This window comes from Hirundo rustica, chromosome 9, assembly GCF_015227805.2.
Source record: "Hirundo rustica isolate bHirRus1 chromosome 9, bHirRus1.pri.v3, whole genome shotgun sequence".
In the NCBI taxonomy this organism is placed as follows: domain Eukaryota; kingdom Metazoa; phylum Chordata; class Aves; order Passeriformes; family Hirundinidae; genus Hirundo; species Hirundo rustica.
Window position 1 is genome coordinate 4,893,058 of NC_053458.1, and position 16,844 is coordinate 4,909,901.

At 56.7% G+C, this 16,844-nt stretch overlaps 1 protein-coding gene across 2 annotated transcripts in view; it reads left to right on the plus strand.

The window, feature by feature from the left end:
• The first annotated feature begins 2,056 nt into the window (after nt 1–2,056).
• Nucleotides 2,057–16,844, plus strand: part of SSBP3 (single stranded DNA binding protein 3) — a 55,031-nt gene continuing 40,243 nt past the window's right edge. Inside the window, exons 1-4 of one of the 2 annotated variants that reach the window (XM_040072682.2) lie at nt 2,057–2,179; nt 2,303–2,375; nt 2,562–2,623; nt 3,177–3,261. In XM_040072682.2, coding sequence (XP_039928616.1) covers nt 2,124–2,179; nt 2,303–2,375; nt 2,562–2,623; nt 3,177–3,261 — 276 coding nt within the window. In that variant the 5' untranslated portion in view covers nt 2,057–2,123. The remainder of the gene's footprint in view (nt 2,180–2,302; nt 2,376–2,561; nt 2,624–3,176; nt 3,262–16,844) is intronic. The other variant, XM_040072683.2, reaches the window with a different exon arrangement.

Consider the following 16,844-nt stretch of genomic DNA (forward strand, 5'->3'; position numbering starts at 1 on the left):
TGGCTGCTCCCTCCTCTGAGCATCTCGGAAACATCCTCTGCTCCCGTCCGGAGAGCTGGAACCAGACTGCTGAAGGCACCTGGAGAGGAAGGGATCCTGTCTCCCATCTCACTTCTCTGGGCTTGCTTCATGTCCCAAACTACTCCAGGGGCTGGGGAGAGAAAGTGGCTGGGTTTTGCCTAACTCACCTATCCCAGAAAACAAGCTCCCTATGAACAGGAGCAGGGCAGGGCAATATTCTGGGCACAGAGAGGCGCTTTTGCTGCCGAGGGCACAGCGCCTATCATTCCACTGGCATTAGTGCTTTCCACCTCCACACAGGAGGTACAGGATATCGAGGTATTATTTTTAACCAGGGGTATTTAGTGAACTTCTCACGTGCTGCTGGAGGGTCAGATTTATCCCATAGCCTCAGTCCCAGGGGACACTCCCAGTTATTTTTGAACCCGTCAGAGCAGCAGAGGAGCAGAGGGATGCAAAGGCTCGGGAGACACAAAGTCTGGGGTTTGTCTGGCCTGTCCCTCCGGTCCGTGGGAGAGCCCCACACCCCTGCCTTGTCATCGTCGCCGTCACCCCGGCCCCCACCATAAAACCCCAATCTTGGGCGAAGCCCCAGGTTTTCCTTTGCCGTTGAGATGATCTCGGTCTCCTGCAAGTTTTGATCCTTTTCGACCTACCGCATTGCAAGAATTTTTTTTTTTTTTTTTTTTTTCTCCCACCTCCCCCAGTTCAATTTAAACCTCAATTTAAACCGTGAAGCGAGTTTGGCCCTGCTCGGGCAGGTCCCGGTGGCCGTGAACATTCCCACGAGCGCCGCGGCGCTGCCGCCGCCGCGGGAGTCCCTCCCACGCCCCGCGGCTCCCCACGCCGCCGCCCCGAGCCCCGCTGCCCTCGCACGGAGCGCACGGCCCCGCTCACACCCAAAGGTCCCCCGTGTTTTAAATGCAGCCTCCCCGTTTTAGCAGCGGGGGACTCATCACACAACCCCAACGCAGCGCGCAGCCGCCGGCCCGGCTGGTTTTTGTTCAGCCGGTCACTTCGGAGGTGGAGGCTGAGGCGGGGGCAGGGGGAACGAGCTGGGTGAAGCCCGTATTTTTGTGCTGCTCCAACGCGGGCACTGCCACCCGAGGCCGGGACCGATAGTTTGGTGGGCTCCTATAGAAACAGATGTCGGTGAAGCAAGGGATGCAAAGCCCTGAGTTCTGAATTAGAGGAGCCCAGGGACTTTGGCTTTGCCCGAGCCCCCGGAGAGAGGCAGAAGGGCTCCGCACAGCGCGACCCCCACACAGCCCGGAGGGGGTGGCTTTCCCCGCGTGTTTTTTTAGGGCAGAGAAGCGAACAAGACCCGTGACTGAAGCCGGCAGCCAGGACACGCCGGGCCCCGGGCTCCACTCGGGGTTCCGCGCAGCCGGGCGCGCCCGGCCCCGAGGTGATCACCGGCAGCGCGGGGCTGGGGCGCGCGGCGCCGGGCGGGACGCCGGAGGAGAAGGCGGAGTACCCGGCCCCCGGCCGCCTCCCTTCTTCCTCCTCCTCGCCGTCCCTGCCTCCCGCCGGGTCCGTCCCGCCCGGCGCCGCGGAGCGGCAGCGCCCGCCCGGCCTCGCCGCCGCTCCCCCGCTCCCCCCCCAACCCCGGCCGGGCGGTTTCAAGTCCCCCCTTCCGAGGTCTCGGCGGCGCCGGCCAATCAGCGCGCGCTGCGCGCCGCGGCCCGCCGCCTTAAAGGGCCCGCGCGCCGCGCGGCGCCGGGGAAGCGGCGCCGCCCGCGGGCCGAGCCGGGCGCGCTCTAGGACCGCGCGCCGCCGCCGCCCGCCCTGCCCGCTCCGCCGCGGGAGGCCGCCCGCCGCCTCCGGAGCGGGGCGTGGCGCGGGGAGGCCCCGCCCCCGCCGGGCGGTGATTGGCGGGAGCGGGCGCCCGTCGGCGGCGGGGGCGGCGCCCGGCGCGGCCACGTTCGGGTGCGCGGCCAGCGGCGCGTTGGGCGCAGCGAGCGGCGGCGGGCGCGGGGCGATGGGGGCGCGGCGGCGGCCGGCGCTCTGACAGCCCCCGGCGCTCCCTCGGCGGCGGGCGCAGCGGCTCCGGCGGCAGCGGCGGGTCTCGGCGGCCGCCCCCCTCCTCCTCGGCGCGGACCATGTTCGCCAAAGGGAAGGGCTCGGCGGTGCCCTCGGACGGGCAGGCGCGGGAGAAGTAAGAGCGGCGGCGGCGGCGGCGGCGGGGGGAGCGGGGCGGCGGTGGCGACGGGCGGCTTTGTGCGGGGCGGGAGCGGGGCGCCTCTTCCTCCTCCTCCGACCCGCCGCTCGGCTGTTGCAGGCTGGCGCTGTACGTCTACGAGTACCTGCTGCACGTCGGCGCCCAGAAGTCTGCGCAGACCTTCCTGTCCGAGGTGAGCCCCGCCGCCCCCCGCGCCCTTTGTGCGCCGCCGCACGCCCGCCCTCCATCTTGCGCGGGGCGGCGGCGGCGCCGGGGGGTCGCCGCGCGTGGGGGCCCACGCCCACCCGCGACCACCCCCCGCCCGCACCGCCCCCCCCCCCCCCCAACCCACACCCCTCCGCCTTCCTCTTGCCCGCAGATCCGGTGGGAGAAGAACATCACGCTGGGCGAGCCCCCCGGCTTCCTGCACTCCTGGTGGTGGTAAGTGCGGGGGTGTCCCGTCGCGGGTGGGAGCAGCCCCCGGGGGTGGAGGGGAGGGGGGGGGTGCAGCCCCGGTAGCGGCGTGAGTCAGCAGCGGCGGCCGAGCCCCGAACCGCCCCGGCTCCCGCTCCCCGCGGGGCGTCGAGGCGCGGCGGAGCCACCCCCGGCCCCGCGGGAGCGGCGGGCAGGGCTCCCGCTGGAGAGCTGCCGGGTCAGCCGCGGGCACCGGGCTGTGCCGGTGCCTCTGGGGCGCCCAGGGGAGCAGGGCTGGGCGGCTGCGAGGCTGGGAGAAGTCCCCGAAGTCTCTCTCACGGGGGTTTATCCCTTTAAGGTGTTGCCTCTTAAAGGCTACTTTTGCTTCCTTAAGCACCCAGCATCCCCGCTCCTGACGGTCAGGTCCGAGCGGTGCGAAGCTGGGATGCGCAGCTGGATCCAGCTGAGGTCCCATCCCAGCCGCGGGCCCCGTGGGGTGGGAAGCTGCTCACCTGTGCTGACCTGGGTGCCCGATCCCTGATAAGTAACTGCTCTTGTCCCATCTCTCCCTGCCACGCAGCGTGTTTTGGGACCTGTACTGCGCTGCTCCCGAAAGGCGAGACACTTGTGAACATTCGAGTGAAGCCAAAGCCTTTCATGACTACGTGAGTAACAAGTTTCTGATCCTCGCGGTAATTACGGTGTTGGGGAGCTCCGGCGCACCGAGAGCCAACTTAACGTAACTGACTGGCAAAAAGCGTGGGGTTTTTTTAACCAGCAATGTTCTGATTTGACTGAACAGTATTTCATAGTGTTGCAATTATGTAAATGAGCTCAGATACTTATCTTAAGCACTTAAAGGCGTTCGGGCTAGTGGTAGAACTAAGAAGTTTTGCATAGCAATGGACAACAAAGCGTTTATAGAGGGTCGGTGTCGAGATATTTCATGCTGAGGACACTGTGATTGTGAGATGTTTCATGCTGAGGAGACCTCGAAGGGTGGGTGGGGATTGGATTTTGGTGGGGAGGAGAAGGGGGAATTCCCCAAACCGCGATGTTGAATGCCCCAGTTAATACCTCCCTGCCTTTGGCGAGGCTGGGGGCTTCCTTGGTTTCCTGAGTCCTCCCTTGATCCCAGCATGGGAGAGGTGTTGTCTCGTTGAAGCCGGTGTTGCAGACCCCTGTTGGCTGGTCGCTGTGCGTCCTGGCTCTCCGTGGTTTGGGTCGCTCTCTGCAGAGGTGTCAGCATGACCCAGGGACGGATGCTGCTTCTGGGCTGGCATGCTTGAGTCTGAGCTGTCTCACAGAGAAACACCCCCCCCTTGGAAGAGTGCCTGGCGTGTCTGCCCCGGTGGGCGATGGGTGGGCTGCCCACTCGGTGCCCGCATCCGCAGCGTTGGGAGGAATTTGCATCAAAGGATTAGTCACCTGGCTGCGGGCTTGGACCCCAGTCAAGTGTGTTTAAACCTTGTAGCAGGAGCTGGTTTTGTCTGCTCCGGGGAGACTATGGTATGGAAACCATTTTTCCTCCTTTCCCAAGTTTCTCGTTGCCTCGACATGCCTGGCTTGGGATGTGTGAGAGTTTGCTGGCGAGCAGTGCCGGGCGAGCGTCGCAGGGACCTCCACGGCGCTCTCACACGCTGGCGCTGGGCACAGCGGTCGCCCTGGGGCACGGGCAGTGCCAGAGAGGCTTGGCTGGCTGCTGAGCTGCCTCTCGTCTCTTCCCACCCTGCTGGGTCATGGGAGAAGTGTGTCTGGGTATTTGCTAGGTGGGGTTTGTCTGTCTGTCCATCCCTGCAGCCGCTGTCTGCATTGCTTGTTTTCACTGGGTCGGATTAAGATGGTGAACTCCTGAACCAAGGGTCAGAGCTGACGACCAGAAGCACATCTACCAGTTGCTGGCTTCTGCTCGCTTCCTGGATGTTTTGGGCCAAATTGTGGGGGTTTTGGGAGCCCAGATGGGACAGCAGGCTCATCAGGAGCAAGGCAAAGACAGATCTTTGCACAGCAGAGCCACAGGTGAAGATGACATTAGCAAGTAAGACATGGTAATGCTTCATCCACAGCAGCCTCCTCATCTTGTCTGAGGATTTAGTGTATTTAGAGAAATTAATCTTTTTTTAGCTTGGTAATAATTCTAACAATAGTCCTGAGTGCATTAGATGATTCACATAAACTTCTTTAATACACGTTGCTTTAAGCTTACAGTAAATAGACACAATCCTGATTGTTTTTAATTCTCGGTGTAATGCAGTTTTGTAACAGCCCCAAGTGCCTTTACCTTTTGGGTAACTCCTAAGAAGATTTTTCACTCCCCTGTGCTTTGGCTTGGTGGCACCGGGTTGGGTTCTTGGGGCACGTTTTGGCCCCAAGACAGGGCTTGTGCTTCTCCATGGCGTGGCTGGTGACGGATGCTCACGTTACAGTCCCTCTCCGAGGAGTGGTGTTTTCCTGGCACAGCGTGTACTTTACAGGGCGAGGGACCTACCTGGCCAAAACTTAAATATTGACCAAAGAACCAAACGATAACCGTGGGAGTGTGAATAGAGCCTTGTTTCTCTCCAGCTTCCGGGGCAGGCTGCCGGTACCGGTGAGCGCGGTGGGCAGTGTCAAACACCAAGCCCAGCCACCCATCAGCGGTGCATGGCAGCTAAAATGGGATATGAGCCCCAAATGGGGCTGGATCAGTGAGTCACGGATTGCTTCATGTGGTGGTTGTGGTTAAAAATATCCCAACCTAAGTCTTGCCCCAGGTTGCTGGAGCACTGTATTTACACTTGGCCAGCAATGGGCAAACTCCGTGTGTCCTGCTTGGTGTTTGCCCAAAATATGGTGTGTGTTAACTCAGAGATTGTGCTACTGTAAGGACAGAAAGAGGGAATGCTTTGGGAGCCTGGCATGTCACCTTCCCAGAGCCAGCACCAAAGGGATTCTTGCCTGGGAGACAAATCTTCGGGAGTGGGGAGCGGTTCTCCTCGTTAGCGGAGTGCTAACAGTGGGATTTGTATGGTGTGTCATTTCCACTTCATTTTCCAGCATAGCTGTATGAAAACTATTAGGAGCAGCAGGGCAGATCACCAATTTCCCCCTCCAGTTTTGGGTATTTGAATCTTCAGCGAGAAGTTAAAGTAAGGAGAAATCCCACTGCTCATTTTTTTGATGGGACCCTTGAAAACTGTGGGGTCTTGTGAGCACTTGGGAATACTGCTTTTTACCTTTCCCCTAAGGTTTTTCTCCCAAGCTGGGACAAAAGCCTGCTGGGACTTTGTTGAAAGGTTGGGAGAAGAGTTGACTGGAGTGGGGATTCAGCTGGCACAGGCAGGAGGAATGCTGCTCTGCTCTACGCTTCCATCTCTGTGTGTCTGTTAGCACAACTATTGAGTTGCGTTGCTTGGAGGGTTGTCAGTCATCCTCTTCCACCAAAGAGTTGATCCAAGGTAACAACCCCGCGAGCGCTCACCAAAACTCCTGAAAACTCAACCCGTAGCCATTGATTCGGGCTCCTCCAAGCCCCGTGGCGAGCACGCCAGCGTTCCGGCACGCTCCTGGAGCCGGCGAGCTTGCAACGGGATCGCTCGTCATGACAGGGGATTTCAGCCGCCGCGTTATCTGGGAATTGGCTGATGGCTGGTCGCAGTTGAGCATTTCAACGCCGTGAAAGCCAATACAATTTGAGTTAGCGGTGATGACTGCCAGTTTAAATACCGCAGTGAATTTCTGTCAAAGAGCTAATACATAGAAAGGGGAATTGCAGAAAACTTGATCACCAGAACCACTTCAGTCGATTTTGGCCTGGAGCTACAGAAAATGAACTTAAATCTAGTTGACTGTTGCTACGTACTTTTTTTGTGGTATTGCTCTGCCTGCACAGCCAGCTCATGTCAACACACAGGAGAGAAAACTTGGAGTAGCCTTTAGGTGATGAAGACTTTGACTTCAGCATTCCCTTCCTCTGTTCCCCCCGATTTCCTCCTGAGAAGGACCTGCACTTGGGAGCATTTGAAATGCTGTTTTCTTTGCAGCACAAGATCTGCGGAGCTGTGGCTGCAACTTGCCATTAACGCAAAGCATTGATTTATCTGTTTTTGTTCTTAACTTTGGAAAGCTGCTGCAGTTCCTTCTAACTTGGGTCTGGAAGGATGCTTTGCAGCAGCAGGGTTGGTTGCTGCTGGAAGTGTGGTGGTTGGTCTGGGAAAAGATGTGTTTGGGGCTCCTGTCCTGTCTTAGTTGGGGACAACCAGAGCTCCACCTTTTTTCCCCCATCTGAAACAGTTCCCCTTAGATTGAGATTTCAGGGGTTTACGAAGCTCCTGGGGATGGATGGATGGAGAATCCAGGCTTGCTGGAGTTAGTGTGCTCGGTGGGAGCAAGGTGAACCCCAAGAGGTTGGAAGGGCTTTGGCCTGCTGGCTGTACAGACTGGGGGTGTCCCAGGGATGGTTCTTCTGTGCTGGATGTGCCAATCACGTCCCATCCCGGTGTGGGACAGGCACCCCATCCCAGCGTCACTGCCTGGGTATTCTTGGGCTGCAGAGGAGCATTTCCTTGTCACAGCACCATCTGTTCCCCTAGGGTCAGTGTGGCCAGCTCATGGCATGGTGCACTGGTGGGTGACATGGCCTTAAGGCACCCTGGGAAGGGATGTTCTTCATGCATGAGGGGTTTGGTGTGACTGTCTCCTCTCCCATGCCAGGCTCTCTTCTTGTTCCAGGACCAGTGAAGGTTGTAAGACCTTGTTCAAGGCACCCATGGCTGTGAGGGGTGGACCAGCAGGTGTGAGAGTGTTGATCCAAGAGTACCTCTGTGGTGGTGCTGATGGTCCATGAGAGCTTCTCCCGTTGTGTGCAGCCAGTATGTTGAAAACGTGCTGTGTAGGAGAAGAGGCATTTTTGGGGTGGGTTTAGTGCAACGCAGGGACAGGGGTTGGCAGCAGCTTTGTGTGGCCCCTGTGAGCCCCCACAGGCATTGCCTGAGCCCTGGGCACGTGGCTCAGGCAGTGACACACGCAGCTCTGTCCTGTTTGCACGCGGGACTGCGCTCCGTCTGGGCTCCATCCAGCTCCACTCTGCAGGGACAGGGTTCCCTGGTAGGTAACCAGAGAGAGGAGTTTCCTTCAGGAGTGGCAGGCTGCCAGGAGCAGCTGCAAAACTCCACATCACTTCAGAAAAAAAAAAAAAAAAAAGGCAACAAAAATAAATAAATCCAGATATTCCCTCTCCTGGCAGCGCTGGGCTCAGCCTTCCCTCCCAGTTTAGGGTACTGGTGAGCCTGGGTGTGCTTTAAAGCCTGCTCTTGCTGGAGAACCGTGCAAAGATGGATTAGTTTAACATTGTATTTTAAACAACATGACAGGGCAACCTCTGCTGCCACACTTCCTGCTGCCCAGCAGCAGGACCAGGCCGTTTCAGAGCAGCATCTTTCCACGGGTGATGCTCGTGGAGAAGGCTCCATTGTGAAACCGGAGGTCAGAGCCCAGAGCTTATGTCTTAGTCTTTGACTGGGGAGCCTAAATATTTATCCTGTTCTGTCCCTAATGAAAACAAATTGTCAACAGTTGTTCAGTAACTGACTAAATTAAAATCTGTAATTAGTCAATTAGATTAAAGAGTTGGCACAACCTGATTGTATCATGCTGGTTAGGTTATTAAGAGAAAGGGTGTGATTTTTAATTACTGAATGCTAATTTTGACGGTTTCAAATAGAAACAGACGTTCCCCCCCCTCCACCCCACCCCGAGTGCCTCTGCAAAAGTAAGGCAGGGGATGGATTTTATATCAACAAATGGTGTGAACATGAAAAGTTTCTCTGGCTCCAATCCGGGAGGGGGTTCTCCAAAAAAGCCGGGAGCGGGAGGAGAGGATTTGCTCAGTGCTGCCTGAGGATGGGAGGGCAGGTGGGCGTTTGTGCCACGGGTGGGTTCCCCCGGCATGGCCGCTTCCCATGGAGAGATCCTGCCCTGCCGCCCCATCACCCATCCCGGGTGTGCGGGTCAGCGTGCCCTCACCTTACCACGAGCCCGTGTGCACCAGCGAGCCAGATCGGAGTATTTTTTTCTTTTCCCCGTTTTTTTTTTTTTTTGGCGGGGGGGTTTGGTTGTTTTTTAATAGTATCTTTTTAATCCCCCTCTCCCCCCCGGGACAAGGGGCCAGCTTCTAGTGGCAGGCGAAGCCCGCAGCAGGGAGGAGGAGGAGGAGGAGGAAGGCCTTGCGTGGCGAGCGCGGCAGCCCAGCGCCATCCCATTGTTTGCCCCGGCGGCCACGTGTGCGAGCGCGGTGAGGCCGGCGAGGGGACCCGCGGGGGCTGCGGGGGGAGCGCCGGCCCCGGCAGATGCTGGGCTCCGGGCGAGCACAAAGCTCGCAGCCCTGCCCTCCGCCGCCTTCGGGGGTCCCTTCGCAGGAACAAAGAGGGCGAGGGGCCGCCGTGCCAAGCCGTGCCGTGCCGGGGAAGCTGTGGCCGGCACGGGCGCTCCTGTCCGGCGGTGGGGAGGTGTTAGGTCAGGACGCCGTCTGTTGGGTACGAGTGGGACTTTCCTGTTCTCCTGATCATTTCCTTCCTCACCTTGGAAACTTGGATTTTCTCCTACCTTTTGTTCCCGATTTTTTTTTTTTTTTTTTCTCTCGTAAAGCTGTCCCCGGTTCTATTGGAAACAGCTGCCGGAGCCGGTCCTGGGGAGCGGGCGGGGGGCTCCGGCTGTTTCTCCTCTCCGGCTGCTCGGGGCCCCGCGGCGGAGCTGGCACCGCCGAAATGGCACCACCCGGCTGTGCCAAGCCCTCGCCGGTGGGGGGAATGCTCCGGGGGGAGCTGCTGCAGCCACGTTTGTTCCTGGTGTTCCTTAGGAACGGAGGGGATGGCAGAGGGAGAGCGGGGCAGCACCTTGTGTCCAGCTTGGCGGGTGCTGTCCTGCGCACAGGGCGCAGGATGGGCTGTATCCCCGTGAGCATCCCACGCCCGCCTTGCCAGCATCCCACTCGTGGCTCAGGGAGGCTCTCTGACTTCTGCTGAGGTTTCTGCTCAGCCCATGCACACGTTCCTCCTTATTTCCCAGCATCTTCCGCCTCTGAGTCCTCACCCTGCGGATCTCTGGGGGGACACTCGAGGGCTGAGGTCTCACTGGAGCAGAAACAGTGCTTTCCTCCAGGCTGGCAGGGAGCAAAAATGCCTCTGCAAGTAAACAAATACCTCACCTCTGCCTCGGTTTGGGGTTTAGGTTTATTTTTTCTTCTCTTAAAACTCCTGGTCGTTGCCAGAAGTGCCAGGAGCTAAGTTCAAAGCTATGGCTGTGCAGTCAAGGGGGGGATTTCCAAAATATGGAATAGCTTCTGGGTGCTGCTTCCTGTGTGTGATGGGACCCCGCTGCACACCCACCCACTGCCACCTCCTGTTATCCCCAGAGCAGTGACACCAGTCTCCTGTGCCAGTGAGGGCGAGAGGGGCACCTGAGTGGCTTGGGTAAGATTTGGGGTTGTATGGGGGCACAGCTCTGTGTGGTAAGACCAGCTTTTCTTTTGTGTTGGGTTTGTGCATTTAATGAATTTTTTTTTTTTTGGTAAGAGGAGAAATGCTCACTCTCCTGCCTGAGCTTAATGTGGCGTGAATGGTGACTGTTAGTATCAAAATTAAGCAGAAAAAGAATGTCCACATATGCAATTGTATCTGTAGAATATGCACAATTAAGATGTACATATGGATAAAGACAGAGGGCCGTGTGCCTGTATATTTCGGAGTGGTGGGACAGAGCAGTGCTTTGTGCCCAACCATCCAGTGCCCTCCCACTTGCCTTACTCTGCCTCCTCCATGGCCTTTGCTACCATCACCAGTGGTTTTTAGCAAGGTGATTTTCCCCTCTGTGTTCCCTGGGCCGGGTGGGAGGCTGTGGGGTCAGTCTGTCTGTTTGTCTGTCTGTCTGTCCGTCCGTGTGCAAGGCTGCGCCTGCTGCCTTAAGATAAAGTCCAAAGGAAGACCTCTGGCTGTGTCTTGAGCTAACATTTTCTTTTTAATTTTTTTTTTCCTTAATGTTTCTGCATCAACCCTTGAACATTTGATCTGGTGCCTCTCCTCCTGGGGTGCGGCAGCTTTCTGTAGTGAAAATGAGCTCTCACCACCCCTCCTGCCTGCCTCAAACAGGGTCTGGAGTGAGGGGGGTTTCCTTCCCATTTTCCCTGGAATTGGGCCGGTTCTTTTTTTTTTTTTACAATTTCTCAAGGCTGAGCTCGCACCTATAATTGGAATTTTTTGGCTACAAGCTGAAGCAGGGGGATGCACTGCATCAGTTCTGACTTGCTGGTGAGCACGGCCTGCCCAACACAGCTGGGGCGCTGGCATCCCATGGCGTTCCCAGCAGGTACAACAGCCAGTCCCTCCTACCTGAGGTGGATTTCCTTGTGTGCCCCACTCCTCTCCCAGCTCCCACCCACACAGCTGTCATCATACAGGGTCACCTGATCCAACACTGACTGGTGCCCACCATAGCAAGTGGCCGGCTGGCATCTCCTTCCTTCCAGAACAGCCTTGCTGCGAGGCTGTCCCAAGCCTTGGAATTGCTTGTTTACCCATTTCTAGTAACTGTAAGGTGAGAAATGCCCCTCTGTCACCCTGTGGGCAGCTGGCATTGCCCAGCTGTGTCCCCAGGCAGGAGGCTGCTTCCTGCCCCAGCAGTGTTTTTAGCTCAGCCTTGAGGCTGGTTGTTTGGGGTTGTGGTTTTTTGCTTGCTTTTTTTTTTTTTCTTTTTTTTTTTTTTAAGTGAAAAAAGAGGCAGGGCACGCTGAGGAAGGGAGCAGGGCGCTTCCTTGAAGCACCCTGGTTTGGGGTGGGCAGATAAGAGTGCTGCGTCACACTTGGCTCCTCCGCCCTGCCAAGCCCAGCAGAGCATCCTCCTTGCCCTCCTGCTCTGCCCAGCCCTCGCTGGGTGCTCATCCTGTTTTTTGGGGGAAGTCCCATGGGGATAAGGCAGCCCCTAGTGCAGAAGCTGCTTGAACCCCCACATCTCCCTGCCCATGAGCAGTGCTCGAAGCAAGAAGGAGGGAGAGGTGCTTTTCTCCCCCTTGGCTCCTTTCTGTCAGTGAGCTGTGTAGCTGATGGGGTGGAAATCACACCCAGCCTTCCATCAGCCATCTCCCAGGAGGGGTCATGGCTAGTGACAGCTTGGGGTGACTCTCCATCACAGCTCCAGCCCTGCTCCCTGTCCCTGTGGCTCTTTGGGAGTTCCTGCTCCTCCCTGAGAACCTGGGTCTGCCTGTTGGTGCTGGAAGCACTTTGGCTGTTGGGGTTTTCCTGTGAAAGGTGTGAACCAGGAGGTGGGTCTGGTTTTGTGAGACCCTCTTGGGGTCTGGTTTGGGGCAGGGACAGGCACCCTTTGAAATGCTTGGTCTCATCAGGGTGGCTTTAGGCAGAGATGGGCTTTCTGGGGTATGGTTGGAGATGGAGGTGGGAGCTCACAAGGAAGCAAACGCTGTTTCACGTTGCATATAGGTCCCTTTAGCCCAGCTCAAGTGCACTTTGCCATGGAAACCCCAAAACAGATGGTTTTGTTTTATCCTGGGTATTACAGCACCAATAACACCCAGGTGCTTCACACCTTTGCCAGTCTCCTCTGGAGAGAGAGTCCAGGCTGAGGCTTCCAGGGCTCATTTCATCGTTAAAAGCAGATTTACTTACTTGTCCCGGAGCCCTTCAGGGTGTTGTGGCACGTCCTGACAGCTTGTCTGTCCTTACCTGCAGTCATCAAGGAGTTTTCAACATGACTTATATAAAGCCTTTGTACTTGGATTGCTCCACCGTGCTGCACAATGGCTTCTTTGTCATCCTGCCAGCTAATTAATTTTAACTTTTACCGTTGCTCCAGCACGCTGCATCGTCCGCCTGGTCCATTTGAAGCTTTCCCCCCCAACCTTAAGTGTTTTCCAAGCAGTTTGACTTGTTGCTGCTGAACACGGGAGAAACCAGCTGGCCCCGCTGGTGCTCATCTTCTGGAGAAGGAGCTGCCCTCACACTGCTGCGGGAGCTGGGGCTGGTGGAGGAAAAGCCATTAGGAGGCTCAGGTTTTCTCCAGTGGCTTGTTTCTGCTGGCTGGCAGCTAAAAGTCCCCACAGAGAACATCCTCTGATGAAAATAACAGGCTCTGGCTCCCTGGCTGGTGATTGGCACCACCAGGATCTCACAGCCAGATGTGAAAGCCTTGGCTGCATCTTCAGGACAAAACCCCTTGTGCCTGGGGATGTCTGACCGTGAGGGACATGATGATGGTGATTTCTGGAGGGTTGGGCTCTGGTTGGTTGTGCCCTGGAAGCTGGGTGCTTTTCGCTTGCATCCTGTGAGCAAACATCTCCAGTACAGAATTCCTGGTGTAGCAGGGAGCTTACCCCAGAATGTTCATAGGGGAGCCAAGCATCTCCTAAGAGCTGCCTGGAGGAGGACCAGGAGAGATGTGACCCCAGCTGGGTGTCCCAGCCCTTGGGGTGGGATGAGCCAGGGCATTGTCTTTTCCAGAGGGATGGAGACGGCCACATGCATAAACATCAGCTGAATGTGTCAGCAGTGCTGTGGCAGGGGGAGTTCCCCTCTGCTCGGGATGGGGACAGTGGCAGGTCAGGGAATATGGAATTGCTGCCTTTGTGTTTAATCTGGTTATAAGGATGGCTATTAGAGATAATGAATTTTGCCTGTCCCCACTGTTGTAATACAAGAACCCGACTGTCTTTCAACACCGCGAAGGTCACTCCTCTTTATTTCTGGTTGTAAATATTGCTGGTTGCAGATGTTTGGGGTTGATGGACGTGGTTAATTAAGTTTCTCCTGTCAGCTGGTTGGCAGGGTGCAGGGGTGCTGGCATGGAGGTGAGGTCAGAGGGCAGGATCACAGCCGGGCAGCAACACCAGCAGCCGCTTAGCATGGTGTAAGCCCATCTCAGTGAGAGCAAAGCCGGGTTTGCACTGAGCCTTCCCCCTCTCTTTATTACCAATTTGGAGCAGACTGGTGGGAAGACAGCGGCTTTTGGGAGCAAGTTTCCATTTTGCTGCTCTCTTTTGAGGGGAATTCAGCAGGAATTGTCACACCTGCTGTCCCCAGCCTGACCTGAGGGTGGGAAGAAAGGTGCAAAAACCCTTCTAATTTTTACCGAGTATCTTTTGCACCAGCACCGGCGGAGAGGCGTTTTCTTTCTCAGAAAGACTTTAACGTGGAAATGACGGTGTGCTGGCTGGCAGAGCCAACACCCCACATCAGATTAGCACCAGGAGGGGCTGGGGGCCCCTTTCTGAGGGGCACAAGGCCGGTGGCTTCCCGGTGCTCACCCTGCCAGGCAGGAGCCGTCCGCGTGCGCTGCCTGTGCGCCTGGAACGCAGCACGTGCTGCTGTGCTCCCCAGCTCCCCCCGCGCGCCTGATTTATGCCGCTCCACATTTTCTCCTCCTTTCCATGCCTCTTTCTCCTCTCCCTCCTTTTATTTCTTTTTTTTTCCCCTCCCTTGTGCTGCCTGTGCATTGCCTTGCTCCTTTTTTTTTTTTTTTTTTCTTTCCCCCCTTATTGCTCACAGGCCTCCGTTAACCCAGCGAGCTGCAAGATTTAGGGCTCCCTGCCTGGTGTGCATTCTGAGTTGGGTTTTTATTCTCCCGGAGGAGAGAACCGCTATCCCCATCACCCCACTGGGACATGATCCTTGCACATAGAAGGGGCCGCTTTTATTATCCTATTTTATGGCCGCAGAGCACAAGTCGTGTATCCCTGTTCTGGATGCTCCTGGCCACGGATCGCAGCAGAACTGGTGGGGTGGCCACGGGTGCCCATCGCCTCCATCCCGCCGTCGCTGCGCCGGCCATCTGTCCCCTCCTGCGCGGCGCCGGGCTGCCGGCTGCTTGCCGAGGCATCAAGGCTTGCCCCGGCGTCTGCGAGGCCACCAGAGGAAGAAAAAAAAAAAAAAATACAAAGGAAAAAAAAAAGTTCCATTTTTGCTTTGTTTGCCCCCATTTCATATGCATAACCTGACTTTTTGTTGCCTTTTGGGAGGGGGGGGGCTTTTTTTTTTTTTTCCCCCCACTCCCCTGCTGCTGTGCCAGGCGCATCAAAAGTTTGCTGGGTCTTGCGTGCGTGTGCGGATGCCGAATAATTTTATTAGCTGCCTGGAAGGGAGCCAGCGCGGCGTGCACCGCGCAGGAGGTGGCTGCTGGGGCGCCTTCCCTTTGCTTCCCCTTCCCAGCTGCCCCCCTTTCACCTCCGCTCATCTCCTGTGGGTTGCATCATCAGCGTTACCCCTTCGTTTTATTTTTATGTATATTTCTTAGGGAGAAATTTTTTTTTTCTTTTTTTTTTTTTGCTCCTTAAAGGGTTAAAACCGATGGGGAAGTTCAGCTAGCACTTGCAAGATATGGTTGCCTTAGCAACAGGCCTCCTAATCTGGTAGGTGACCTGAGAGACTGTGGAAGATGCAGGGGTTGGTTTGGCATTTCATTATTTCATGAGGCTGCGGCTCTCCAGCTGGTTCCCTTCCCAGCACCGCCACCGCCGCTGCTCCCCCCGCTGCCGCCCCCGACATTCCTTGGCAAAGCCCCGCAGGGGCCGGCAGCGCAGTCCCCTCCCTGGGTGCTGGTGGGACCAGGGAGCTCTTGCTCAGAAAGGGGGAGAGGGCTTCCTGCAGCCCAGGTGATAATTATTCAACTTTAGGGTTGTAAAAATGGTTTCGTACCTTGCCTTTTCCTCCTTTGAAAGGATTTGCCGTGGTGGCCCCAGAGCTAAATGTGCTCATTGGCACTTCCAGACCCTGTGTTTTGGGGTCTGTGGGGCTCTAGTAACAAGCAGATGGGGCATGAACAGGGAAGCACAGTGATTGGAAAAGGTGATGGAGTTGAGATGCAGCATCCAACCAGCTTTTTGGGGAAGGTTGGTGGGCTTTGGGAGGAGCGTGGCAGCATTATTCCAGCTGCTTTAGGCTCCTCTGGGCTCACTGGGCCAAGTGGCACAACCAACACATACCCACAGATGGAGAAACCAAGACTTGAGTGTTTCAGTGCCACAGCCATGGCTGCTTTCTAGTTTTTTTTCTTGGAAACATCCTGAAGTTGACATTTCCCAGCACTGTCTCTTTTCCCTCGCTGTGGCGACCACCCTGTGCAAAGCATTGGTGATCACCCGCTCGTCCTTGCCAGTGGTGGAGCCACCTAAACTAAGAAACTGCATCACAAAACTCCCCTGCCTGATTTGGCCTCGCTAAATCTCTGTGCACCCTTGGATGGGGGCTCGAACTTCTGCCTGCGCAGTCCCGCGTGGGATTCGAATGGATGTTGGTCACACCTGACAGCGCCCGTCGGCACAGAACTGTTGCATCCTGCTCCATCATTGAGCTCCTTACCAGGATGGCCAAGCCGCTCTCCATGCCCAAACCTGGGATGTTTTCCCCCGTGCTGGGTGCTGAGTGGTTATGGAGTGTGGCTCTACCCGGGATGGCTGGGCAAGGAGACCCCGAGGGAAGGAAGGTGCCCAAAGGGCTGGGGCCAAGCTCCCTCTGGGTACCCATGGAATAAAAGGGCCAGGATAGCGCCAGGGGCATCCCGTTCCCGCAGATCCCAGCGTGCAGACCTCTTTTGTTTTTTTTCCCCCTCCCACTACTCCACAGCATCGGTGGCAGCTGCCTGCGGACGCCGGGGAGAGCCGCCTTTGTTTACCCGCCTCTCCGGCAGAGCGAGGGCGGGGATGCTCTTGGATCGAGGTGCTGATCTGTCATCTCCAGGTTTTATGCATCCCCAGACAAGAAATCAGCGGTGCAAAGCACAGACTTTTTGTTACTTATCGCCGAGCTCTGTGCAGAGCGCGGCTGCTGAAAGCAATCTGGTGTCTGCGATGCCCAGATTTATGGTTTCCCAGCCTCATTGGAGGTGTTGGCTTCCACTGGGAAGTAGAAAACCTGGTTTGAGCCATCGGAGTAGGATGAGAGGACTGTGGCGTGTCGTGACATTGGACCCCAGGTCTGATCCTCAAGCTGGCAAATGGCCCCAGAGCCTGTCATCAGCCAGGGTGGGACAGCATCTCCCTTGCTCCATCTTATCTGCTGGAGACAGGAGGACCAATGTCCCAGGGAGCTGAAACAGCTCAGCTTTCCCTCTGGATCTTCTCCACTCAGGGGCTGGGATGGCAGAGGCAAAGGCTGGAGGGAGGCAAAGGGAGGAAATCCAGGCGAGCCAGCAGAATCCCTAGAAAGCCCTTTTTTTGATCACTTCATCCCTTTTTTTTTTTTTTTTTTTTTTTTTTTCCTCCACTATCTCT